Here is a 26,168-nt window from a genome sequence, read left to right as displayed (position 1 = left end):
GGACCCGACCTCGATGAGACAGCCTGAGGGTAGTGTACGGTCCCGGGACAAGCAGCGCCGGGTGCGCCGGATTTCGTCGACCTCATCCTCGAGGTCTTCCCGGGGCTCCTCGCCCTCGAGCAAGCCTCGGGCGAAGCGCCACCTGAAGAAGGCCAAACGGTCTCGGGCCTCGCCTCGTAGGCGCGGTCGCTCGACGCCGCCCGAGGGCGGGGCTTTACGGGTCGAGGAACTCCGCCTCGACAACCCCGATCTCTTGCGGTCCCCGATCCGGGAGAGTTCCCGTGCCTCCTCGCCGGGGCGGAAGGGAAGGGCCTCCATACCCCGCACCCCGGGGGGGTTCCCCCAGGGGATCTTTCAGGCGGGATCGGTCCCCTTCGAGGTCACGGGACCATGCCTCGTGGGGATCGGGATCCGGTATGGAGTTGAGGTACTCTCGCCAAGCCTCTCCTTTCGGCTCCACGGGGAAGTCTCGGACACCCTCTCCGCCCGCACGGACTGCATCTTTTTCAAAGTTTGTCCATGACATGGCGAGGGCTCTGGGGGTGGACCTGTTAGCGGGGTCCCACTATACTAAAGAATTTTTGGAGGAGCAGGATCTTCCTGCCCCCCACGGGAATCCCCCCGCCTCCCGCTAAACAAGGTCCTCCATCAGACCTTGCTTCGGAACCTCGAGACCCCTCTTACAGTCGCGGTAGTGCCCACCAAGATGGAATCTAAATACCGGACGATTCCCCCTACAGGATTTGACAAGGGGCAGCTCTCCCATCAGTCGCTCCTGGTGGAGTCGGCGCTCAAGCGATCGCAGCCTTCTAGGGTCTCCGCTGCGGTCCCCCCTGGGAGAGAGGGTCGGACCCTCGATAAATTTGGCCGTCGACTGTATGCAAATTCTCAGATGGCGACGAGGGTCCTCAATTATGCCTTCTCCTATTCTTCCTACCTCAGAACAATGGTGAAGGACCTTCCAGAATTCCAGGGGGTGATCCCGGATTCACACAGGGACAGGTTTGCCACATTTATGTCGAACCTGTCCCAACTGCGTCTGTATCTGTTTCATGCGGTATACGACGCATTTGAGCTTGCCTCGAGGGTATCGGCATGTGCGGTAGCTATGCGCCGGCTGGCGTGGCTACGTACCCTCGAGATGGACCCCAACCTGCAGGAGCGATTGGCTAATCTACCCTGCGTGGGGGCGGAGTTATTCGACGACTCCTTAGAAGCGGCAACCAAGAGGCTTTCTGACCAAGAGCGCTCTCTAGCCTCACTGGTGCGCCCAAAGCCTAAGCCCACGCCTCAAAGGGCATTTAGGCAGCCCCCTAGGCGGTATTCCCAGAAATCGACGCCGGCCTTTTCGAGACCTCCACCCCGACGTCCACCCCAACAGGGTAGGGGAGGTCCCTCCAAGCCCGCTGCGCAAGGGGCATCCAAGCCAGCGCCGTCCTTTTGACGGGATGGGCGGCTGGGGGCTGGCCCCCGCCGCGATGTCACCCAACCCCCTCCCCATCGGGGGTCGGCTCACGGCCTTTGCCGGGGCTTGGTCAGAGATTACGTCAGACGCATGGGTGCTCCGGACCGTCTCAGAGGGCTATTCGCTCAACTTCTCCAGGCAGCCTCCAGACATGCCTCCCGGGGCTTGCCCGCCCAATCGGAGCCAGTTGGCCCTTCTCCGGGAAGAAGCCAGGGCCTTGTTGAGCCTCCGGGCAGTCGAATTGGTGCCTCGCGATCAGAAGGGCCGGGGGTTTTACTCCCGTTACTTTTTGGTCCCAAAGAAGACCGGGGACTTGCGCCCATTTTGGACCTCCGGAAGCTCAACAAGTTCCTGGTCCGGGAGAAGTTCCGTATGTTATCGCTTCCGATTCTGTATCCTCTATTGGACGAGGGGGATTGGATGTGCTCCCTGGACTTGAAGGAAGCGTATACCCATGTTCCGGTGCATCCCGACTTTCGCAAGTTTTTAAGATTTCAAGTCGGGGAGTTACACCTCCAGTACCGGGTCCTCCCTTTCGGCCTGGCTTCGTCCCCTCGGGTGTTCACGAAGTGTATGGTGGTGGTCGCGGCTGCCCTGCGCTCCCGGGGGTTGCAGGTCTTTCCCTATCTGGACGATTGGCTGATCAAGGCCCCGACCAGGGAGGGAGTTATTTCAGCGACCCAACAGACTATCTCGCTTCTTCAGGGTCTAGGGTTCGAGGTGAACTTTCCCAAGTCTCACTTGCGCCCGACTCAATCCCTCCAGTTTATAGGAGCCGTGCTGGACACAGTTCTCCTCCGAGCCTTCCTCTCCTCTCCTCGGCTGGAGGCACTGCTTCGATTGGGTCGTCAGGTTTCGCAGCTGCATGTAGTGTCGGCTCAGCGCATGATGGTGCTTTTGGGTCACATGGCATCGATGGTCCAAGTGACGCCGTTCGCCCGATTGCATCTGAGGATACCTCAGTGGACGTTGGCCTCGCAATGGCGTCAGGATCGCGACCCAGTATCTCGCCACTTAACGGTGACTCCTTCTTTCAGACGCTCGCTCCGTTGGTGGACCAACTCTATCAATCTGTCCGGGGGTTTGCTCTTTCGCGTTCCTCCGCATCGCAAGGTCCTGACAACGGACTCTTCGGAGTATGCGTGGGGGGCTCATCTCGACGGTCTTCGAACGCAGGGCCTATGGTCGGCTGCGGATCGTCGCTGTCACATCAATGTGTTGGAGCTTCGTGCCATTTTTCTGGCTGCTCGAGCCTTCTGTCATCTCCTGCGCGATCAAGTAGTGCTCGTCAGGACAGACAACCAGGTGACCATGTACTATGTAAACAAGCAAGGGGGGACGGGCTCTTGGCCTCTGTGCCAGGAAGCCCTGCGCCTTTGGACATGGGCCGTCTCTCAGAACATATTCTTGCGTGCGGTTTACATTCAAGGAGAGATGAATTGTCTGGCAGACAAACTCAGTCGTCTTCTACAACCGCACGAGTGGTCGCTGAACTCCCGGGTGCTACGCGAGGTCTTCGACCGCTGGGGGACTCCTCAGGTGGATCTGTTTGCCTCACCCGAGACTCACAAACTACCTCTCTACTGTTCTCGGATGTACTCCCGGGACCGTCTCGAGGCCGATGCCTTTCTTCTCGACTGGGAAGGGAGGTTCCTTTATGCGTTCCCTCCTTTTCCTCTGATCTTGAGAACGCTGGTGCATCTCAAATCGACAGGAGCCACTATGATTCTCATTGCTCCTCGTTGGCCCAGACAGCACTGGTTTTCCCTGCTGCTTCAACTCAGTGTCAGGGAACCTCTGCTTCTGCCGGTCTTTCCCTCTCTGCTGTCTCAGAGTCGGGGTTCGCTGTTACATCCCAATCTTCAGTCCTTACATCTGACGGCTTGGTTCCTTTCCCCTTGAATTCGGTTCCTGTTTCTCAGTCAGTGCAGGAAATTTTGGAGGCCTCTCGGAAGGTCTCGACTAGGCTGTGTTATTCCCAGAAGTGGACCAGATTTTCATCCTGGTGCTTCTCGAACCACCTGGACCCGACTTCGGTTCCCGTGTCTTCGGTGCTGGAATATCTGTTGCATCTGTCGAATTCTGGTCTGAAGACGACTTCCGTTAGGGTGCATCTTAGTGCCATTGCAGCGTTCCATTGGCATCTCGAGGGTCGTTCCCTCTCTTTGCATCCTCTGGTGTCTCGTTTCATGAGGGGTCTTGGGAATGTTCATCCTCCTCTGAAACCTCCTCCTGTTGTGTGGGATCTTAATGTGGTCTTGGCTCACCTGATGAAACCGCCTTTTGAGCCTATCGACAAATCTCTTCTTAAGTTTCTCACTTGGAAAGTGGTCTTTTTGATTGCACTCACGTCCGCCCGTAGGATTAGCGAGCTGCAAGCTTTGGTTGCGGATCCTCCTTTCACGGTGTTTCATCATGACAAGGTGGTTCTTCGCACCCATCCCAAATTTTTGCCTAAGGTTGTGTCTGATTTCCACCTCAATCAGTCCATTGTTCTTCTGGTATTTTTCCCGAAGCCCCACTTTCATCCTGGTGAGGCGGCGCTTCACACGCTTGACTGTAAGAGGGCGTTGGCTTTTTATCTCCAACGTACTAAGTCTCATCGGAAGGTTCCTCAATTGTTTTTGTCCTTTGATCCTAATCGGGTAGGACATCCGGTTTCCAAGCGCACCTTGTCCAACTGGTTAGCTGCTTGTATTTCTTTTTGCTACGCTCAGGCTGGTCTCCCGCTCTCGGGTCGAGTCACGGGGCATAAGGTCCGGGCGATGGCGGCTTCGGTTGCTTTCCTCCGATCCACTCCTATGGAGGACATATGTAAAGCTGCCACCTGGTCTTCGGTTCATACGTTCACCTCCCACTACTGTCTGGACACTTTGTCCAGAAGCGACAGCCGGTTTGGCCAGTCGGTGTTACGTAACCTGTTTTCATGAATTGCCATCCTCCCACCTGCCCTTTTTTGGTTGGCTTGGAGGTCACCCATATGTGAGAATATCATGCCTGCTTGTCCTGGGATAAAGCACAGTTACTTACCGTAACAGGTGTTATCCAGGGACAGCAGGCATATATTCTCACAACCCGCCCACCTCCCCGGGGATGGCTTCTTTGCTTGATATGGAACTGAGGACCACGAGGTGAGGATGCGCCCTCTAGTGGGCAAGAAAGCTAGCACATGCGTGGTGCAGTGTGCAAACTTGAAACTTCTATCAAGTTTGCTTGAAAAGCTGTCCGCGCCGGGGCTCCGTAGATGACGTCACCCATATGTGAGAATATATGCCTGCTGTCCCTGGATAACACCTGTTACGGTAAGTAACTGTGCTATGAGGGTGTATTTTATTTTTTTTTTTTTTTAGATCAATGATAATACTAAGAGTCCCAGTAAAGATACTGATTGAATGTGTGTCTGGGTGTTTGAAGTCTTTTTTTCCTTGTTTGTTTGAAATTTATACAGCAGTGTAACATCATTTTTGTCACTTGGTCCATGGTTGGCTCAGATTTGAGTACTTGTTGAACACAGGTGCGTCTCTACTTCATATTGTGAACTATGTATGTGTGATATGAGTCAAGTCTCTTTCATCTGAAAGGAAACTCTGGAATGAGAGGGCATAGGATGAAGTTAAGAGGTGATAGGCTCAGGAGTCATCTAAAGAAATACTTTTTTACAGAAAGGGTGGTAGATGCATGGAACAGTCTCCCGGAAGAGGTGGTGGAGACAGAGACTGTGTCTGAATTAAAAAGGGCCTGGATTAGGCACATGGGATCCCTCGGAGAGAGAAAGAGATGATGGTTACTGGGGGTGGGCAGACTGGATGGGCCATTTGGCCTTTGTCTGTCATCATGATTCTATGATATATATGCACACCCCAGAAGGATATTATTAACCTTGCATTGTGAACTCCAAAGATATTTTATATATTTGTATTTGTAACAGAAACCTAAGCTGCTCGTGCCTCCTGCAAATGAAGAGGAATCTGCTCTTTCACTTCCAAAGCCTCCCTTGGACCCAGTGGAAATGAGAAGAATCAGCAATTCCCGTGCACGATTATTTAAAAATGCTGCTAAGGGAAACTTCCTTCCTGACAAACTGACTCAGCAAGATGCAGGTAAGAACATAGCATATAGTATAAAATTGCCTGTGGTATGAAAATATTGTGTAATTGGTTCTGAATTTTCTATATACTCTGGAGGAGAGGAGGGACAGCGGTGATATGATACAGATGTTTAAATATTTGAAAGGCATTAATATAGGACCAAATCTTTTCCAGAGAAAGGAAATTGGTAAAACTAGAGTACATAATTTGAGGTTGAAGGGTGGTAGACTTAAGAGCAATATTAGGAAATTCTTTTTCACAGAAAGGGTGGTGGATGCCTGGAATTCCCTCCTGAGGGAGATGGTGGAGAAGAAAATGGTGATGGAATCCAAAAAAGCGTGGGATGAGCACAGAGGGTCTCTAACTAGAATCTGAATGGGCGAACTTTCACGGTCTGAATCCCGCAAAGGAGATGGTTTGAATGACTGGAATAAGCTTCAACAGCAACTCCAGTAGCTGGAACCTAAGGAAGGTACTGGGTGGACTTCTAAGGTCTGTGGTCCAGAAGAAACAAAGACAAAAAAAGACAATTCAATCATGCATATAGCTACAGGGCAGACTGGAGGGACCGTTCATATCTTTATCTGCTGTAATTTACTATGTTACAATCAAAACAAGTCTCTGGAAAGCAAATCCTCATTTCTTCTGTGTGTGTTTCCTTGTGCCCATCCACTGTATAATTCATTCTCCTTGAAGCGTTTGCAGTGTGTTCTCTTTAAATAGGAATATGTAAAAAGTCAAACGAAATCAGTAGCCATCTCATATTGATGGTTCAAAGCAAAAGATAAGACATCTAGGCATACGGAGCATCTGAAATTGATCATTTATCCATGAAATTTCTGGCTCTGTATGGCAGAACCAATTACACAGAAATTTCATGGATGATGATCACTTTCAGATGTCGTTTTAACCAGTCTTCTTAACTGATCCCATGTTGAACTTTTAAGAAATAAGGACTTAAAGGAGAGAGAGAGGATATGGTAAACTAATAGTGTAGCTTCGAGTGGGCCTGGGCTCACCCAGTGTTCTGGCACCCTAGTTATGGCTGGTGGGGTTCCCCAAGCTCCCACCAGCTGAAGAGATCCTAGCAGCCAAAACGGGTCATTCCACTACTTGCTACAACTGGCTTCAATGTCCATGCACTGGCCTTTCCCCCCTCCTGCACAAAAACCGAGCATGACATAGATAGCAGTGTGGATAGAAATTCCATGTGTACTACCTTCCCCTGGAACAAAATGAGCAGACAGATGAAGAAATGTTTTCAGAGATTAGGAAAGCTGGAGAAATGGGCAATAGTGTAATAATGGATGATTTCAATTACCAAATTAACAAGTAACAAAACTCTAGAATCCCCTACAATTCTACTCAGTACTGCCAGATAATCACTCACAGATAGAGGAAATACACCACCTCAATCATACACCACACACTAAATTCAAAGCAGAAACAGGGGGAAAAGGAGCACAAGAGAACCAGAAAAGAAAAAGAAAGTAGAGAAAAAGCCTCAGTTCAGCTTCATGTGCTAAAAAAAGCTACACTTTCTCTCATATGGTCTCCATTTTTCTGAATCAAAATGATCACTGAATCAAGAATCAGAGGTAACCACTCTCCAGTTGGAGATTGAAACATCCAAAATGCAGGGAAAGTTCAAAAATCACTAACAGGCACAGATTCAACTCAGCGTATGAGATGGCAAAAAACAGATACTTAGCTGCCGGTCATCTCATGCCTTTCGTGCCACGATCCCCCAAACGAACATGCACATGCAGGACAGCAGAACTTGAAACGGTGTCTTCACTACAGGACCCGATCGGGAACTTCCTTGTTTCGCCGAGGCTGCTTCAGGAATCTTGCAAAAGCCACATTCAAAGATATCACTGCTAGTGCAATCACTACACAATGGCCCCGACCAGATGTATTCCACATATCAGCAAAGGTGGAAAGAAGAGCAAACGAGAGCTGGCGTGGTTAAAAGATGAAGTGAAAGAGGCTATTAGAGCCAAGAAGACATCCTTTAAAAAATGGAGAAAGGATCCAAATGAAGAAACAAGCACTGGCAAGTTAGATACAAAGCATTGATAAAGACAGCTAAGAAAGAATATGAAGAGAAAAACTTGCAAAAGAGGCAAAAACTCATAGCAATTTTTTTAGGTACATCAGAAGCAGAAAACCTGTGAGGGAATCTGTGGGACCGTTGGATGATCAAGGAGTGAAAGGGGCGCTCAGAGAGGATAAGGCCATAGCAGAAAGACTGTATGAATTCTTTGTTTCGGTCTTTACGGAAGAAAATATAAGAGATCTACCTTAACTGGAAATGATTTTCAAGGGTGATGATTCGGAGGAACTGAAAGAAATTTCAGTGAATCTGGAAAATGTACTAAGCCAAATCAACAAGTTAAAAAGTGATAAATCGCCTAGATTGGATGGTATACATCCCAGGGTACTAAAAGAACTCAAACATGAAATTGCTGTCCCGCTGTTAGTGATCTGTTACCTGTCGCTAAAATCGTCTGTAGTACCTGAAGATTAGAGGGTGGCCAATGTTATGCCAATTTTTAAAAAGGGATCCAGGGGAGATCTGGGAAATTACAGACCAGTAAGCCTCACTTCAGTGCCAGGCAAAATGGTGGAAACAATTATAAAAAATAAAATTGTGGAACATGTAGACAAATATGATTTAATGAGATGGAGTCAGCATGGGTTCAGCCGAGGGAGATCTTGCCTCACAAACTTGATTGACTTCTTTGAAGGTGTGAATAAACATGTGGATAAAAATGAGCCAGTTGATATAGTGTACATAGATTTTCAGAAAGTTTTTGATAAAGTTCTTCACGAGAGGCTCCTGAGAAAATTAAAGTGTCATGGAATAGGTAGCAAAGTTCAGTTGTGGATTAGGAATTGGTTATCGGATAGAAAACAGAGGGTAGGGTTAAATGGTCATTTTTCTCAATGGAGGAAAGTAAACAATGGAGTGCTGCAGGGGTCTGTACTGGGACTGGTGCTATTTAACTTATTTATAAATGATCTGGAAATTGGAATGATGAGTGAGCTGATTAAATTTGCAGATGACACTAAACTGTTCAAAGTTGTTAAAATGCATGCGGATTGTGAAAAATTGCAGACGGACCTTAGGAAATTGGAAGACTGGGCGTACAAATGACACATTAAATTTAATGTGGACAAAGTGATGCACATTGGGAAGAATGACCTGAATCACAGTTACCAGATGCTAGAGTCTACCTTGGGGATTAGTGCCCAAAAACAGGATCTGGGTATCATCGTAGACAATACGATGAAACCCGCCTAATGTGTTTTGGCGGCCAAAAAAGCAAAAAGATGCTAGGAATTATTTTAAAAAGGGATGGTTAACAAGACCAAGAATGTTATAATGCCTCTGTATCGCTCCATGGTTCGACCTTATCTGGAGTATTGCGTTCAATTCTGGTCTCCTTATCTCAAGAAAGCTATAGTGGCGCTAGAAAAGGTTCAAAGAAGAGTGACCAAGATGGTAAAGGGGATGGAACTCCTCTCGTACGAGGAAAGGCTAAAATGGTTAGGGCTCTTTAGCTTGGAAAAGAGAAGGCTGAGGGGAGATATGATTGAAGTCTACAAAATCCTGAGTGGAGTAGAACAGGTACAAGTGGATTGATTTTTCACTCCATCAAAAATTACAAAGATTAGGAGACCCTCGATGAAGTTACAGGGAAATTTTTTTTGATGGAGTGAAAAATCGATCCACTTGTACCCGTTCTGCTCCACTCAGTAAGCACTTATTGTCAATCAATAAAATTACATCCTATATAATAAAACCCTAAGGGTTTCGTGTTCCCTGCCGCTGTGGTGTGTGATCCGTGGCCGTGTTCCATTTTAGAACTCGGCAGCAGGGAACACTCTGGCCACTCCCCTCCTCCCGCCCTCACTCACCAAATGCTGCTGCTGGAGGAAGCTGCAGGCAAGCTCTCTCCCAGCGGCGCCAGAGCCGCATCATCGCCGCCCAGTACCGCTGCCGACACCGCTCTTCAAAGGAGCCTGGTGAGAATAGCAGCCACCTGTAACAAACTTCGCAGGCCGCTCAGCACCTCAGTAGCACGTTTCTTCTGACGTACGCGATTGAGTCAAAAGAAACTTGCTACAGAGGTGCATAGCGGCCTGCGAGGTTCGCTACAGCTGACCGCTATCCTCACCAGGCTGCAAACGAACATGCTGGAGGGGGAGAGCAGGTAAGGGGCGCTGATAGGCCGGGGAGCAGGGAAGAGGGACAGGGGGAGCATGGAAGAGGGACAGGGGGAGCACGGAAGAGGTGCTGATGGACGGGGGAACAGGAAATAGGAACAGGGGGAGCACGAAAGAGGTGCTGATGGGCCGGGGAGCAGGGAAAAGGGACAGGGGGAGCACGGAAGAGGTGCTGATGGACAGGGGAACAGGAAAGAGGCTGCAAACGAACATGCTGGACAGGGGGAGCAGGTAAGTGGCGCTGATGGACCGGGGAGCAGGGAAGAGGGACAGGGGAAGCACGGAAGAGGTGCTGATGGACTGGGGAGCAGGGAAGAGGGACAGGGGGAGCACAGAAGAGGTGCTGCTGGACACGGGGGACATAAAAGGAAGAGAGAAGGGCTACTGCTGGACAGAGGGAGCTGGCAAGGGGTGGTGGTGGACAGCGGAGGAAAAAGAGACAGAAAGAAAGAAAGACAGACAGAAAGCAGCCAAGGAGAGAGAGAGAGAAAGACACATCTATTCTAGCACCTGTTAATGTAACGGGCTTAAAGACTAGTAAAGAATAAATCCCCTGTACTATTTTTTTTATTTATAAATAGTACAGGGCATTTATAACAAAGAAATAACCCCACCCAACCACCCACCCTACCCTGGATGTGTGTAGAAGTTTACAAAAAGTAAAGATCAGAGACAATTATGATGAATTGAATTCTGGACGGACTGAAGGGGAGAAAGATGGCTGAGTAGAAGGTCTGAGAGCAGCAAGTTGCAGCAGTTTGTTGTTTTTTTTTAAACATCATCTTTATTGTGCATGAGAAGAAACACAATCAGAACCAGTAGGTCCAACTGGATATCAATAATAATAAAATCCTAGAGCGCGCATGTGCTCTTGAAATTCATGAGTCCTGGTGCCGTGAGGTGTGCTTCTGTGGCAGTATTCTAATTCACACCTCACGGCGCTTGCAGGGGCTGGAGGCGCGCGACTGTGAAGCTTTGTCAGCGGTCGTCTTCAGGCGCATTTGGCGGTTTGTGGACCGGCAGGAGAGTGGCGGTAGCGGTTTCAAGCGACAGCACCGGCATTTTCTCTCCTGTTAGTGGAGAGTGTCGGTTCCGGGGTGTGCAGCCGCTGTTACAAGGTAAAAAAAAAATTTAAAAAAATAGGGCTCAGGGAAGTGGAGGGGGAGAGGGAAAGGGGGCTACTTTGGAGGGAGGGGTGTGCTGGGAGGCCGACAGAGAAATACAGACAGGGGGCCAGCCAAGGACAGAAACGGGGGGCCAGGCAGAGAGACAGAGAGAAAGAAAAACAGAAAAGAGCTCGGAAATACAGTCACAAATTAAGTAAATAGCTGCGCGCAGCTGGAGTTAGGGAGTTCCAAAAGGGTGACCAAACATCCTGGAGGCGGCGCCCTGTGCGAGAGTCCATGTTGGACACCATCTGATGCTCCACCTGCAAAAGCTGAATCATGGTAGCCCTCCAGTTGCAGCAGTTTAAGCATGAGGTATTGAGGGTGTGGATAAGGGTTTTGGTAGCATTCTTGGAGAAGAAAGGTCGGATTTTGGTAGTAGTATTGTGGAAGAAGTGGCAGGTTTTAGCGATATGTTGTATCTGGGCAGAGAAGGAGAGAGAGAGAGGAGTCAAAGATGGCACCAAGATTGCGAGCAGACAAGTTAGGGAGGATGAGACTGTTGTCCACAGAGAGGTGGGGAGGTGGGTTTAGGTGGGAAGATGAGCAGCTCCTTTTTAGCCATATTCATTTTTAGATTTATAAATATAAATAAATGTAGCAATAGCAAGCTTAAAACTTGGCTTCTTGAGAAATTAGTGGGCTGTCTGATTCTGAGTTTGGGTTATTGTATACTTGAATATAAACTGAGATTTTTAGGCCAAAATCTCAGTTTATATTTGAGTCCTCTGGTCTGTGCCCTCCCCCCTCCCCCCCCCCCCCCCCCCCCCCGACTTGTTGCAGGCCTCCTGTGGGCCTGGTGTTTATATTTGAGTCCTCTGGCCTGTGCCCACCCCCACCCAGACTTGTTGCAGGCCTCCTGTGGGCCTGGTGTTTATATTTGAGTCCTCTGGCCTGTGCCCACCCCCACCCAGACTTGTTGCAGGCCTCCTGTGGGCCTGGTGTTCCAGCAGTGAGCTGGGACAGGAGCGATCTTTCCCGCATCCTGTCCCAGCTGACTCTAAACCACCCCACCTTCCTCCTGCCTCTTTGACCTCTGCAGACTTTTCTTCTGCCTCTCTTCTTCCTATGCTCCTGCCCTGTGACAGCCACAATCAAAAATGCCTGCCGCAAATCCTGTTGCAGTCTCGTGAGTTCCTGCACAAGCTTTACGAAGGAATGGTTATCAAACAGAGGCATAATGAATTCTGCAGTATTACTGCAGGAAAGGAAAATAGCCAGCTAAGATCTTACTGTTATAATCTCAGTAAAGCAGAAGGTAGACCTGTTGTTGACTTTTTCCAACTGAGTGGCATGAAGCCCCATCTGGAGCTACTGACCCAGGGCCCAGCAGTCAGGAGGTAGGATGGAGCATGCACGAGAGAGTTTTAGAGGAACTCCCACTGCAAAAGAGAAGTGTAGAGTGGATGCTCCATTCTTATATTACTAATTTTAGGGCCTATAAACCACCACTTAATGAAATTAAAGATAGTCAAAATTGCTATGACTGTCAGTATCTTTAGATTGAGTGTTTTTACATAACATTATGTTTGATCATTACAGTGAAGAAGAGATTGTGTCTAGAAGAACCACTTCTGAAGGCTAGTTTTTCAGGTGGAAATGAAGCTGGAGGCCCAGCTGAACTGAATGTGAACTTCTTCTGTAAGGAGAGCAGTGTTCATCAAGAAGAGCAGATGATGGGGAAAGGGACAGCTAGGTCAGCACCGCTTCATCGTGCGAGTGAATGGCAAGTATTGCCTTTGGTTAATTGCTCACAAAAAATCATGGAGATAGGATACAAATCTTTTCCAGAGAAAGGGCATGAATTGTGGCAGACTTAGGAGTAATGTTAGGAAGTTCTTTTTCACAGAGAGGGTGGGAGAGCCCTGGAATGCCCTCCTGAGGGAGGTGGTAGAGATGAAAACAATGACGGAATTCAAAAAAACATGGTATAAATTAGCAACAGTAAGATTTAAGCAAAGCATTAAGGAGGAGGTGGTGATAAGAGTCAATGATTGAGACTAACCCATTTAGTCTTGATATTACACATCTATGTGTTTAATCAAGTGGGTTTCTGAGACCCTTTATCCTCCTTCCTTATATTTGACACTCTGAAGTGGGGCGATTTGCATTTGTGGAAGGTTCCAGTTAATCTCACTTCACCATTGTCCTTATCCTGTTAGCGGGCCTGCCTCTCCCCTGCCCAACCCACAGGAGCCTAGGGCTTGATTGGCGGGAGGGGCCTTAGGAACCTGGGCCTATTCTCCTGTGGGTTGGGCAGGGGAGGGGCGGACCTACTTCATTTGGATGGAGGCGGGCATGCCGGCTGGCCGGTGCGAGGATCTGTCCGTCCGGCCAACTTGCGGGGAAGTTCCGGGGAGCAGGGGGTTGGGGCATTTTGTTGGGGGGGTTCATTGGGAGGGGTCCGGCAGGAGGGGTTGGGCACCCTCCTGCCAGCGATCTTCGGGGGGAGGGGGAGGTCTACCGGCAGGAAGGGTTGAGCACCTTCCTGCCGGCGATCGTCGGGGGCGGGTAGGGGGTATTTTGGCAGGAGGGATTGAGCATCCCTCTTGCCTCGTTGGTTTAGGGAGTGGGGAAAGGGGAGACTGGTGGCCGTAGCCGCGGCTGCTATACTAATTGTGGCAGGGAGATCTCTTGTCGCGATTAAGTATAGCCGCGTCTACTTACTAGGGAGACGCATAGGGCCGCCTAGGTTTGCCTAAGGTTACCGTTTTGCCTTAGGCGGGCTTGCGGGCCTCCCTAGGCTCCCGGAGGCACCTTCAATATAGGCGGCCTGCCTGGGGAGCATTTTTTTAGAAAATGTGCTGCCTGATTGGCTGATTAGACAGCTGTAGGATGCCTACAGCTGCCTACAATCAGGACCCAGTTTACAGAATCTGGGCTTTAATGCCCGCTTGTATGCTCTCATAATGCCGGCGATGGGTAACCTCTCTCTTTGAACCTGTTTCTCATATCTTCTGCTTGGAGCATGTTTATGCCTTACGAGTTGGCCTATTGGTATATTATTCATCAACTATTTAGGGTGAAAACTCTCATATCTTAATAGATTGTTCCTATCAGTGTGCATCCTGTAAATAGAGTGCTGAACCTATTATTGTCCAGAGTAATTGTCAGATCTAAAAAAGAGATCTGTTTGTGCTATGCCACCATTGAAAATTGTCAATGCGGATCACATTTGTTTAGCTAATACGTGCCGTATTCCAGTCGGGTTTTCAGGATTTCCCCAATAAATATGCATGAGATCTATTTGCATGCACTGCTTTCAATGCATATTCATTGGGGAAATCCCGACTGGAGTACGGCTCTCGAGGACCGGAGTTCCCTACCCCTGTCATAGTCTCTGAGCATATATTAGACCACTGTTCTTCAATCGCCGGTCCGTGGACCAGTGCCAGTCCACAGGAAATTTCTGCCGGTCCGTGCAGGGCCGGCAAGATTAAGGTGACTGTTTTCAGACCTCCTGTCCCGTTGTCCCTACAAACAACTTTGGGACAGCGTCCCGAAGCTGTGCTCGGGGACAACGGGACAGGCGATCATTTCCTGTCCCTACCTGTCGCGCAAAAAAAAAAAAGCCTCCCTCCTTCCTTTCCCCCGGTCCCCTGCTCTTACCGCCCTGCTGCTGCTGCTAAAGCCGACAGGAAGTCTTCTTTCCGGCGTCAATTCTGATGTTGGAGAGGACGTTCTGGGCCAGCCAATCCTGCCTGGCTGGCCCAGAACATCCTCTCCGATGTCAGAATTGACGTCGGAAAGAAGACTTCCTGTTGGCTTTAGCAGCAGCAGCAGGGCGGTAAGAGCAGGGGAAAGGAAGGAGGGAGGCTGTTTTTGTGTGGCAGGGAGGGAAGGAGGTAGGCAGGCAAACAGGCTGGCTTTGGCCAGGGAGGGAGGGAGAGAGATAGACAGGCAGGCAGGCTGGCTTAGGGGGTGAGGGTGGGATAAAGTGTGGAAGGCAGTGAGAGGGACGTAGGAAGGAGGCACTGGGGGCACTAAAGACATGGGAAGGATGCACTGGGGGCACTAAAGACAAGAAGGGGCACTAAGGACATGGGAAGGAGGCACTGGGGGTACTAAAGACATGGGAAGGAAGCACTGGGGGCACTAAGGACATGGGAATGGGGCACTGGGAGCACTAAGGACATGAGAAGGAGGCACTGGAGGCACTAAAGACATGGGAAGGAGGCACTAAGGACATAGGAAGGAAAGAGGGAGGAAATAGAAAGGGACAATTGTTGGGCCTGAGTGCAGAAAGAAAGAAATGAAAGAAAGGATACACAGACAGAAGGAAACGCAACCAGAGACTCATGAAATCACCAGACTGCAAAGGTAGGAAAAATGATTTTATTTTCAATTTAGTGATCAAAACGTGTCAGTGTTGAGAGTTTATATCTGCTGTCTATATTTTCCACTATATTTGTCTATTTTTCTATAGTTACTGAAGTGACCGAGCTTGCGGAGATGGGGCGGAAACGGGGATTTTAAATTTTAGTCCTAGTAGTTTGCCAGTCCACAAATAATTCTTTTATTTCTGCTGATCCACGGGTGTAAAAGGTTGAAAAACACTGTATTAGACCATTATTAATTATAACATCTGTTGGTATTCTTTTGAAAGTAATTGAGTATAGTTTTGAGCGAAAGGGTTTGGATTTGAATACTGCCATGCATACAGCACATCAAGACAGAAGAGACGGAGTCTGGAGGTGGCAGTGGAGGAGAAGAGTATGGATAAGAGGGATTTGCCCGATGAATGGAGTTCATGGGGGGGAGCATAGGAGGGAGAGAGATATTGAAGGGCTGCAGAGTGAGTGCACTTATAAGTCAGTATGAGGATTTTGAGCTGTACAGTGGTACCTCAGAATCCGAACGCCCCAGAACTCAAACGACTTGGAATCCAAACTTTTTTTGGTAGTAAATTTTGTCTTGGAATCCGAACACCCTGTACATTGTATGAATGCTTCTTTGGAATATTTGTTAATATTTTACCTTAAAATCCAGTGTATTTCCTGTTAAAATTTGAGTTTGTGGGACCCAGGAATGGATTAATCCAGTTTCTCTTATTTTCAATGGAAATAATTGTCTTGGAACTCGAACAGGGTTCTGGAACAGATTAAGTTCAGATTCCAAGGTATCACTGTATTTGGAAATGGATAGGGAACCAGTGAAGTGACTTGAGGAGAGGGGTAATGTGAGCTTGGCAGCTCTCACAGCAGAATTTTGCACGGATTGAAGGGGAGAGAGATGGTTGAGCAGAAGACCAACACTTGAATAACATTCACACTGTACTAAGAGAAACAATCTCGGATATTTCCCCCTTTCATTCTGCTCCCTGTCTTTTTTCTTGTGTTCCCAAATGCATCCTTGCTTTTGTGCATGAATGTGGAACTTATCCCTTGGGAAGGGCCTTAGGTTCACATGGTGCACTGGGGAGGGGAAGGTTTGTCATTTTCCACGGGAGGGACAAATATAGTGCAAAATATAGAATTCTTTTAAAGTTTTGTATGAACATCGTATTACCCCCCTTTTCTTCTTTTACCGACAGGTCTAGAGCAGTTGTTTTGTTCTGATAGCTAAAACCCCTGGTTTTTTTTCATAGCCAAGCGATGTTAGTGCATCAGTCGCTTGGCTACTTTGCATGGGTGGGTCGGAAAATGGGCAATCGAGGGAAAACCACACGGTGAGCTGTTTTGTGGATTGGGTCGGTAAAAGCAACGATCACTGACTTCAGTGCATCTAGCCCACAGAGGCTCATTTTCAAAGCTCTCAGGGCTCCTTTGACTAAGGTGCACTAGCGTTTTTAGCGCGCGCACACCACGCGCTAAATGAAAAATACTAACGCAAGCTCTATGGAGGCGTTGGCGTTTAGCGCGTGTGGCATTGTAGCGTGCGCTTAGCACGCGATAAAACCGCTAGCGCACCTTAGTAAAAGGAGCCCTTAGACACACACATTGCCATAGGTTTCTATGGTAGTTAATGTCTTAAGGCTTCCTTTTATCAGGACGTAATACTTTAAAAAGTGGCATTGTTTGTTACATAGAAATCTGTTGGATATTTAGAATATTAGACTATGCAAGCCATTTTATATATTTCTGTATACTCGCACTAAATAATGTTGCCCTTGTTTTCACTAGCTGTGTTTTCCTTTTTTTAAGTGACTTGATTGGGAGAGATGGCAGTGATCCAGACTGCGCTGAAGTGAGCAGTAAACCAGGTACAGTGCTGACACTTTCTTCTTCCTGCATGCCCTCTCTTTGATCAGAGCAGCTCATCTCCAAAATGCCTCCCGACCTGAGTACAGTTCCAAACCACAGCCAGAGCCTATCACACCATCATGCACCAAGATCTGCCTAGCACACTGGTCTAAGTCACAAAAACCCACATAAACTCACCAGATAAGCACTGCAAACACATAATATAGACCCCCACACACTACCGCAGTGATCACCGACCCCCCCCCCACCCCCATAAAAATATTAATCACACCTTTAAAATTCAGCCTCCAGACCATCATCACCTGGCTGCCTGGCATAGGAAAGCCTAGTCGTCCAGCACAGAGGCAGCTTAAGTCGTCTTGGGAGTGGGTTAGGGACCCATAGAGAGGAGGACCCATGCCCATAAGCCCCTGTAATCACTGCATTGATACTTAAACATGCGCACTGCCCTATACACCCCCAAAACCCTTTTTGACTGGCATATAAGTGGCTCCTGCAGCCATAAGGGCTATTGGGGTGGTAGATAAGTGGGTCTAGGGGATTCTGGAGGTGGTTGGGGGGCTCACCATAACCTATAAGAGAGCTTTAAGGAGGATAAGACATGGCACCCTTTTTGTGAAGTTCATAGCAGTGCCCTGTAAGGTACCCCATTATTTAGGTGCCATGTCTGGGTGTGCAGTCCATCACTTTGCAGACCTCTCCCACATCCAACAGGGCTTGTTCTAGGCGTTTTGGACTTGGACGGAAATGTGGTATAAAGATAGACGATTTAGTGGCTTGGACAATCAGATCGGCAGGACGTATAGTTAGACGATTTTCGAAATGGAAAAAAAGTTGGATGTATTTTTTGAAAATGTGTCTTAAGCTGTTTTTTACTTTGGATGACTTGTGAGATGGACGTAAATGGACTTAGACGTCCCTTTCGATTATGCCCCTCCACGTGAATAAAATACAATGTTCTAGAAAACAGTGAAATTCCACAAGAAATATACTAGCTTTAAGATCAATCTATGTATTGCCAGTCAGTAATCTGGGACATCAATTTACAAATTTATTGAAGAAATCTGTTTTTAGTAATTTCCTAAAGGACATATATGAATGAGGTTGAGAAATAATGATACTCAGCCATTGATCCATTGTACCTGCCTGGAAACCGAGCAATTTATCGAAAAATCTCTTGTATCGACAGGACTTGATAGTTGGAAAAGTAAATAAACGTTGTTTTTAGTAATTTCCTAAAGGACATATATGAATGAGCTTGAGAAATAATGGTACTCAGCCATTGATCCATTGTACCTGCCTGGAAACCGAGCAATTTATCGAAAAATCTCTTGTATCGACAGGACTTGATAGTTGGAAAAGTAAATAAACGTTGCCTTTGAGTATTAGGTCTATATCGCTCAAAGCATAAAGACAAATAAATAGGAGCCATAACGAACAATACTTTAAAACAGGTCCAACCAAACTTAAACAGTATTCTTGCTTCAAAAGACAGCCAGTGCAACTGTCTATAAAATGGGGAAACAAGGTCATATTTTTTAATTCAAAAATAAGACAAACTGCCGTATTCTGTATAAGTCTTAGTCTCTTTTGAAACTTTTTATTAGATCCCAGATATATCATATTACAATAATCCAGTATAGACAAAATGGAGTGTTTTTCAATGTATGCTGTAAGTTGTTTGCTTACATGGGTTTCTAGGAGTTTGGTAAGTATGGGTATGCCAGCAATAGGTCTGTAGTTTGAGGGGGTAGAGAGATCTGAATTTGACAATTTTGGTATTGGTGTTGTCGTCCGCACCCTTAGGCAAGAGGCCCAGGAATGCAGGGACGATAATTATGCTCTTGTGACCTAAGGTAGGATACACAAGAAATGTCAGGATATACACATTCAGGATTTTCCCCAACACAAAAAAAAACCAGAGGAGTCAAAATGAAAATCCGGACTGGATTTATTAAGTTCCACTATAGGAAGGGGCCAACACACTTGGTTCCGAATCCTTCAAATAAATCAAGGAGCTTTTCAAACAAGAAAGGAAAACAGCTTAATGTTCTAGTCCCATGTTGAAAAATCATAAATCCAAACAGCTCCCAAAAGAAAGGAAAAGGGAAGACTCTGTATTCAGGAGTCTTGACTTTAAAGTCCTTGGCTGCACTACGCAGAAAAATACAAACAGTCTTTTTGCTTTTCTTAGAACACAAAATATGTCCCAAAAGGAACAGTGTCTCAACACTGCACTATGTCAGCCGGTAGTAAGGCTGGCCAGGTGGTGTGCTCCACGTGCTGATATATGCCACATTAAAGAGCCCGCAATCCCACCTCAAACGTGGGGCAAAAATTCCCCCACCACACTGGCAAAACAAACACAAAGCCAGAATGTTTCCAAACAATTCAGTATCCCAAAGTTCACTGAAATAGCTGTACCTCTGAGTCAGGTCGACCGGGAACTGCTTTGGCAATGGTTATGTCCATAGGTTGTCCTTCCAGGATTGGTTCCACTCCCAATTCCATAGCCTGTGGATCCTCAGAGCAACTGGGAGACAGCACTGCATCGGCTTCTCCAAGCTCCATGCCTTCCGGCCATTCAGGGTTCTGCAGAGCTCCTAGTCCTGAGCTAGCCAGAGGGAACTGTTCCTGGGACTGGTTTCCTCTCCTACAACCCTCCTTCTCCCTTACTAACTGCTCAGACTTTAGGTTCAGGAGTTTACAGCCCCGCCCAACCTCCCCAGCTGGAACACATTTCCGGTTGGAAGCCTTGGGCAGGAAAGGGGGAGGGGAAGCCTGTAATTCTACTCCCCGGCTCCCTCTTCTGGAATTGGAAAAAATGTCAGGAAAAGAACCACCTTGAGGTTTAAACTGCTGAGACAGAGGGTTATATGTTCTAGCCACTGGCTTAGGGCTAGGATCAACCCTAGCTGGCATAGCCTGCATATCACAGTGTGAGTACTATTTTTCCCATTTCTTCCGGTAGGTGGCCTTGATTTAATGTGCGTCTAATCATATGGGTTTGCTACCTAGAACTGTACCGAGAAACACATTTTACTATTAGCTGAATATGAATAATGATAGGAAGAAAAGGAGGGGGAGTAGCACTACTACTTTAGCAAGAATGTGAGCCTTTGGGACAGTCAGGGAACTCTAAGTACTTTCTCTTCATCTTAATTAATCTTACTTATTGCATTTCTTCTGTTTCTACTGTAAACCGCTTAGAACCTCACGGTACAGCGGTATATAAGAAATAAAATTATTATTATTATTATTATTATATGTTAAAGATCATATTAAAGCCACACAATTGCAGGATCAGCAGGGCAAGGAAGAGGCACTGTGGATCAATTTGGAAAGAGGGAATGGAAAATGTATCTACAGTGGTGTGATATACAGTCCGCCTTCACAGAGATTTAATAGTAGACATTCAGAATATCTCTTAAAAAGGGGAAGTCTTGCTAATAGGTGATTTTGAACATGCCAGATGTTGATTGGGGTCTTCTAGAAGTAGGGAGATCCTGGATTCTCTACAAGGAGAACTGTTCCAGCAGTTGATAATGGAACCCACACAGGATGGGGTCATACTGGACTTAATGCTTACAAACAAGACAGTGTTTCTAATATTACAGTGGGTGATCATCTGGCATCCAGTGATCACTGCATGGTACGGTTTAATATTAAGATGGGTATTGGGAAAGCAGGCAATACAGAAATGAGAAAACATGAATCGTTTTCCAAGGGAATCCAACAAAAATATTTGGTCGAATACGAAAATGAGCATTGAGCTTTAACCTAAAAAATACTAAAAGAAGCAACGTGAAATCAGAGACCAATTATTTCAGTAGGATTTAGCACAGTAGAGCCCTAGATTATTCGTATTCAAATTTAAATTACTATTTGTCAAAATATGAATGGAGCACTGTTTGAAGCTGAATTGAATACGAATATTCAGTACAGTCCTAACTGTAAATTGAATGTAACTCACTAACTGTTTCTAAGAAAAGCATGAGCTGGATCCAAATCCTTTGTATCATTTCCTGCTTAAGGGGGAAAGCATGCGTCATCTTTTAGTTTGCTTGCCTTTGCTTCAAAACCATGACAGGTTTAGCCCCAACCTATCTGTCTCATCAATTTGAATTCCCAGACACAACTAATACACGTAGGGGTAAATTCTCTATTACTGCGTTTATTTTAGCGTGCTTTAGGCGTCCGATGTAAGTGAATAATTACGGAGTTAAGGGTCTTAATTAATGTTAATTGGGAAATAAACGACACATAGACGTCCCTAAGACGTAGTTGACGAACTGACGTCTATAGAAAGCATAGTCCCGTCTCCAGCTCTGGACGTGGGCGTTCCGTGGGCATGCCAAATGGGGACGCTAGATGAGCGCTACTGAGCGAGCAACTGCGTCTAAATATCGTGTATTATGTAGACGTAAGAAACCCTGGTCTAACTTGGATTTCAATGCCGTTTCAACTATCATAATTGCGGCTCTTTGTTAGACGCGAGGCAGACGTCCGCTGTGTTTTTTCATCAATAATTCCAATAGTGAGTTTGAATAGGTAATTTTCATCTTTTCTCTGTCCTAATAAATATAATGACCCCATAACAATGGAACACATTATATTGCATGGATAACAAACCACATTTCTGCCCAAACAATAATATAATTTACACATGGCTTTTACAACCCCCTTTTTTTTCTCAACAAACAGCACTGCAATCGGCTCTCTTTTGAAAGCAAAGAAAAAACAGCACACATTCTCAGCACTTAAAAAGAGAATAAACAGATACACACCTTAACATTCAAGCTTCCCTCATTGCAAAATGGAGGTCTTCAGGGTGAGGAGTGTGTGGCGCAGTGGTTGGATCTACAGCCTCAGCACCCTGGAGTTGTGGGTTCAAACCCCGCGCTGCTCCTTGTGACCCTGGGCAAGTCAATTAATCCTCCATAGCCCCAGGTACGTTAGATAGATTGTGAGCCCACCGGGACAGATAGGGAAAATGCTTGAGTACCTGATTGTAAAAACCGCTTAGATAATCTTGATAGGCGGTATATAAAATCCTAATAAACTTGAAACTTGAAAAACACAAAACTGACCTCATTGTGACCTCATCAATCTGCACCTTCAAAGTAGTATGCCACAATTAAAAGATGTGCTGGGTGTAGAACTCACAACCTCTGGATGTTAGGAGCACAGGCTGGCGCCTAATACATAGAGCTACAGCTGCTTCTACTAAGGTCCACTCACCACCCGTTCATATCATACTTGACTGAGCTGTCTATGCTCATTAGCTATCATATCAGGATGAACTCAAATAAGTTTAAGCAAAGGAATGCCTAAAGATTTGGAAGGTTTTCAAGTAGAAAACAAATATCAACTATGTATTAAAGAATTGCAGCACAAATGACGTTGATCGGTAAGGGCAAAAAAAACACCACTTTTCCGGTATGACACCTACTATGACATTATAGCTAAATTCCTTTTCCCTTAGCACTTCACTAAGATATGATATGACAAGGGAGCCAGATTCTTATGACAGGGTTCAAATTCTTAGCATGGAAGGGGGAAAAGTTTATTTTTCTGCTACACAGCAAAGTTGCACAGTAATGTTATATTCAACTCCTATAAGAAGTGGAAAGCATCATCAAAGTGCACCTGGAAGGTAGATATGCCACAAGTAAAATACATTGTTTCCACTATAAGCAGGAAGAGTATAACCAAGAGTCAGAAAAACACTATGCTGTAAACAAGACAGACTGACTCTGTAACAGTATCACAACCCCGGAGGAGGACCCGTTGCACAAAAAACTTAGCTCAGAGACACAAAACTCTGAAGAGGGAGAGGTAACCCCCTCTTAGGGAAAGAGTTTATCTTCCAATCATTGCTTCATAAAATGTAACAAACGAGTCCAGCTCAAAGGTATAAAAAATTTTTACTGTGTATATATCTTAGTAATGATGCATTGTGCATTCCAAATACTTTCAAAAAAATCAGATAAATTTTGCATTCAGGTAGGCACTGAAATATTCATGAAATTCTTATAGATAAGTCTCAACAATACTTATCAGGGTCCCGACGCGGCCCCGTTTCGGTGTCTACTTCAGGAGACCCCGTCTGATTAATAGAATTCTACCATAGGTAAATAACTATGGAAAATTTCCACAACAGGTTCGTTCTGCAGTTGAAAAAATCTCTTCAGAGTTTTGTGTCTCTGAGCTAAGTTTTTTGTGCAACGGGTCCTCCTCCGGGGTTGTGATACTGTTACAGAGTCAGTCTGTCTTGTTTACAAGTAAAATACAGGCTGGGATTTGAACCCTCAAAGCCCGGAAGATTGGTAGAGAGTGCCTTTCCTCACTGAGCTACAGCAACTTTTGCTCCAATGTCTCTGGCTCCCTTGTCATATCATATCTTAGTGAAGTGCTAAGGAAAAAGGAGTTTAGCTATAATGTCATAGTAGGCTGAGACAAAAGAGTGGTAGCTCAATGGTTAAAAGCGCTGCTTTCACTGAGCCCCAAACCCATATTCCCAAGTGTGCTTGAATGCATGTGAGGTGAAGCTCCATTTTTCTCACACGCTAATCTTCATTCTAAGCACTGTACTAATGCATATATGACTGTAAGTAATCTGTTCCGTTTAGGCGTCATATCGGAAAAGTGGTGTTTTTTTTGCCCTTACCGATCAGCGTCATTTGTGCTGCAATTCTTTAATACATAGTTGATATTTGTTTTCTACTTGAAAACCTTCCAAATCTTTAGGCATTCCTTTGCTTAAACTTATTTGAGTTCATCCTGATATGATAGCTAATGAGCATAGACAGCTCAGTCAAGTATGATATGAACGGGTGGTGAGTGGACCTTAGTAGAAGCAGCTGTAGCTCTATGTGTTAGGCGCCAGCCTGTGCTCCTAACATCCAGAGGTTGTGGGTTCTACACCCAGCACATCTTTTAATTGTGGCATACTACTTTGAAGGTGCAGATTGATGAGGTCACAATGAGGTCAGTTTTGTGCAACTGAAGACCTCCATTTTGCAATGAGGGAAGCTTGAATGTTAAGGTGTGTATCTGTTTATTCTCTTTTTAAGTGCTGAGAATGTGTGCTGTTTTTTCTTTGCTTTCAAAAGAGAGCCGATTGCAGTGCTGTTTGTTGTTCACTTTTGTTTCCTTGCATCCTAACAGTTCTCAGAAGTGGTGGAATTTGCTGTTTCTCCTCAGCATTCTGCAGCCACAGGTGCATGAGATACTTTCATTTACTCCTAACTACAAGCCATTCTAGTAGGAATGTGTTTCTTTTGATGCAATATAGGCATTGGCCAACAGCTATGAGTTAAATCAAACTTCAGAGGGCTTGGACAGGTGTTGAAGAATGATCCAGTTAGGGGGGGATGTTTTTGGTGGGGGAGGGTGTTCAGCATGAGAGAGAACAGGTTGCATTAAATATTAGACAATGGGCTGCACATAATAAAAGCTGAAGCAAAATATTGATATGTAAAGGCAAGGCTAAAGAGTTACCAGGTGTCCTGGCTGAGAAATGAATATAACCTATTTGCTAACCTTACTCAAGACTTGAACCCCCTGATATATGGAAGATGAAAAGCAATGCCTTAAGGCACAGAGCTATAGAGGTAACTTTGTTTAGAACATAGAGCTTCGTATCAAAGCTTAGAGATGTGAAGGAAATGACTACAACGTCACTACAGCTGTATATTGCAAAACGACATCCAATGCACATCCAATTAGATTTGAATCCTAACGGTTCCTATGACGTCAGACGCTAATTAGGCGTGCTTTAGTATATAGAAAGCTTTGGCACAGCCATTTTTCCTATGTAAGACCCCCTCATGTGAGTTGGTGTTTGTGGTGTTCCATTTCCTCAATGATGAAACTTTGTGCTATGACTTGCCTGTTCTCCTTTATATTCCCTTCTGCCTTTGACACTCCTCCCCACCCCCATTATCTGTATTTCTTTAGTTTATGGATTTTCCTGGGTGTTGGTGTGAGGGATTGTTGAGGACTTAGGTTTTGTGTTAAGTGTGGAGGGGAATCAATTGTTAGGGAAAAGAAAGGGCCAGTTCAGGTTACACAAAGATGCCCACACCCACCACTCTCCCTGCTTTCATAATGTCATGGTCTGCCCCACCTCCATTTTCCATATCTGCAACTCTCCATGCAAGAAATTCGATTTCCGTTTTGGAGCTATGTTGTAAGGTGAAGACATCTTTTCAGGCTACTTGTAGAACACGTTCAAACACACCCCCATAGAACACCCAATGAGGTGTGATGGGCGTGGTTAGGAAGCGGGCCAAGGAACCACGCCCGAACGGCGCCCAATAGGCATTGGGAAACTTTTCCCGCCCTGCTGACGTCAGACGCTACATAGGCGTGCATGGGTATAAGAAGGTCCAGGTGAGCAGTGTTTCTTTTCTATTCTGTCCTATTGCTTATGCAGATGTTTGAGACTTTACTCTGTCTTAGTCTTTTACATTTTTTTTCCTATCTCTGCCTCCCATTTCTCTCTATTCCACAGAGCCATTAACAAGCTACATGTCATTCTAATATGTTGTTTTATCTTTTCTAGAAGCAGCTCAGATAGTAAGTCCAGGTGAGAATGATATTTTGTAAGCTAATTAGGTGTCCTTATGATAGAACTAAAGAAACCAACCAGCAAAAACTGACTTCTCTTTATGGGCTTTCATTGTGTGCTATTGTTTATAATAGTTATTTTATTTCTGATATCTCTTACTCTCCATTCCACAGGGCTGACAAAAATGACTGAGAAGACTGATAAAGACCATGCTGGTAGAAATATGGATATGTAAGTAAAATGGATGTGTTCATACATCTGAGAGGGTTTACTCATAGAGCTAAAGTTAATTCTTTGAGGAATGGTTCTGTGTACTAACTCATTGATAAGAATAGGTTGGGTGTGTTGGGGGGGGGGGGGGAACACTGCCATTCAGTGGACATCCAATCAGTGTACATGGTTCAGGTGGAAAACTCCTAATGAGTGCCTAATGGCTGC

At 46.1% G+C, this 26,168-nt stretch overlaps 1 protein-coding gene across 5 annotated transcripts in view; it reads left to right on the top strand.

Moving 5' to 3' along the window:
* The window catches only part of ARMC2 (armadillo repeat containing 2), a 179,442-nt gene that overhangs the window by 13,011 nt on the left and 140,263 nt on the right, over positions 1-26,168 (top strand). For 4 of the 5 annotated variants that reach the window (XM_033936136.1, XM_033936138.1, XM_033936139.1 and 1 more), the window contains exons 4-6: positions 5,394-5,565; positions 12,495-12,678; positions 17,096-17,154. In XM_033936136.1, coding sequence (XP_033792027.1) covers positions 5,394-5,565; positions 12,495-12,678; positions 17,096-17,154 — 415 coding nt within the window. The remainder of the gene's footprint in view (positions 1-5,393; positions 5,566-12,494; positions 12,679-17,095; positions 17,155-26,168) is intronic. The other variant, XM_033936137.1, reaches the window with a different exon arrangement.

This window comes from Geotrypetes seraphini, chromosome 3 (genome assembly GCF_902459505.1).
Source record: "Geotrypetes seraphini chromosome 3, aGeoSer1.1, whole genome shotgun sequence".
NCBI classification, from domain to species: Eukaryota; Metazoa; Chordata; class Amphibia; order Gymnophiona; family Dermophiidae; genus Geotrypetes; species Geotrypetes seraphini.
This window is presented reverse-complemented; position numbering and strand designations above follow the sequence as displayed.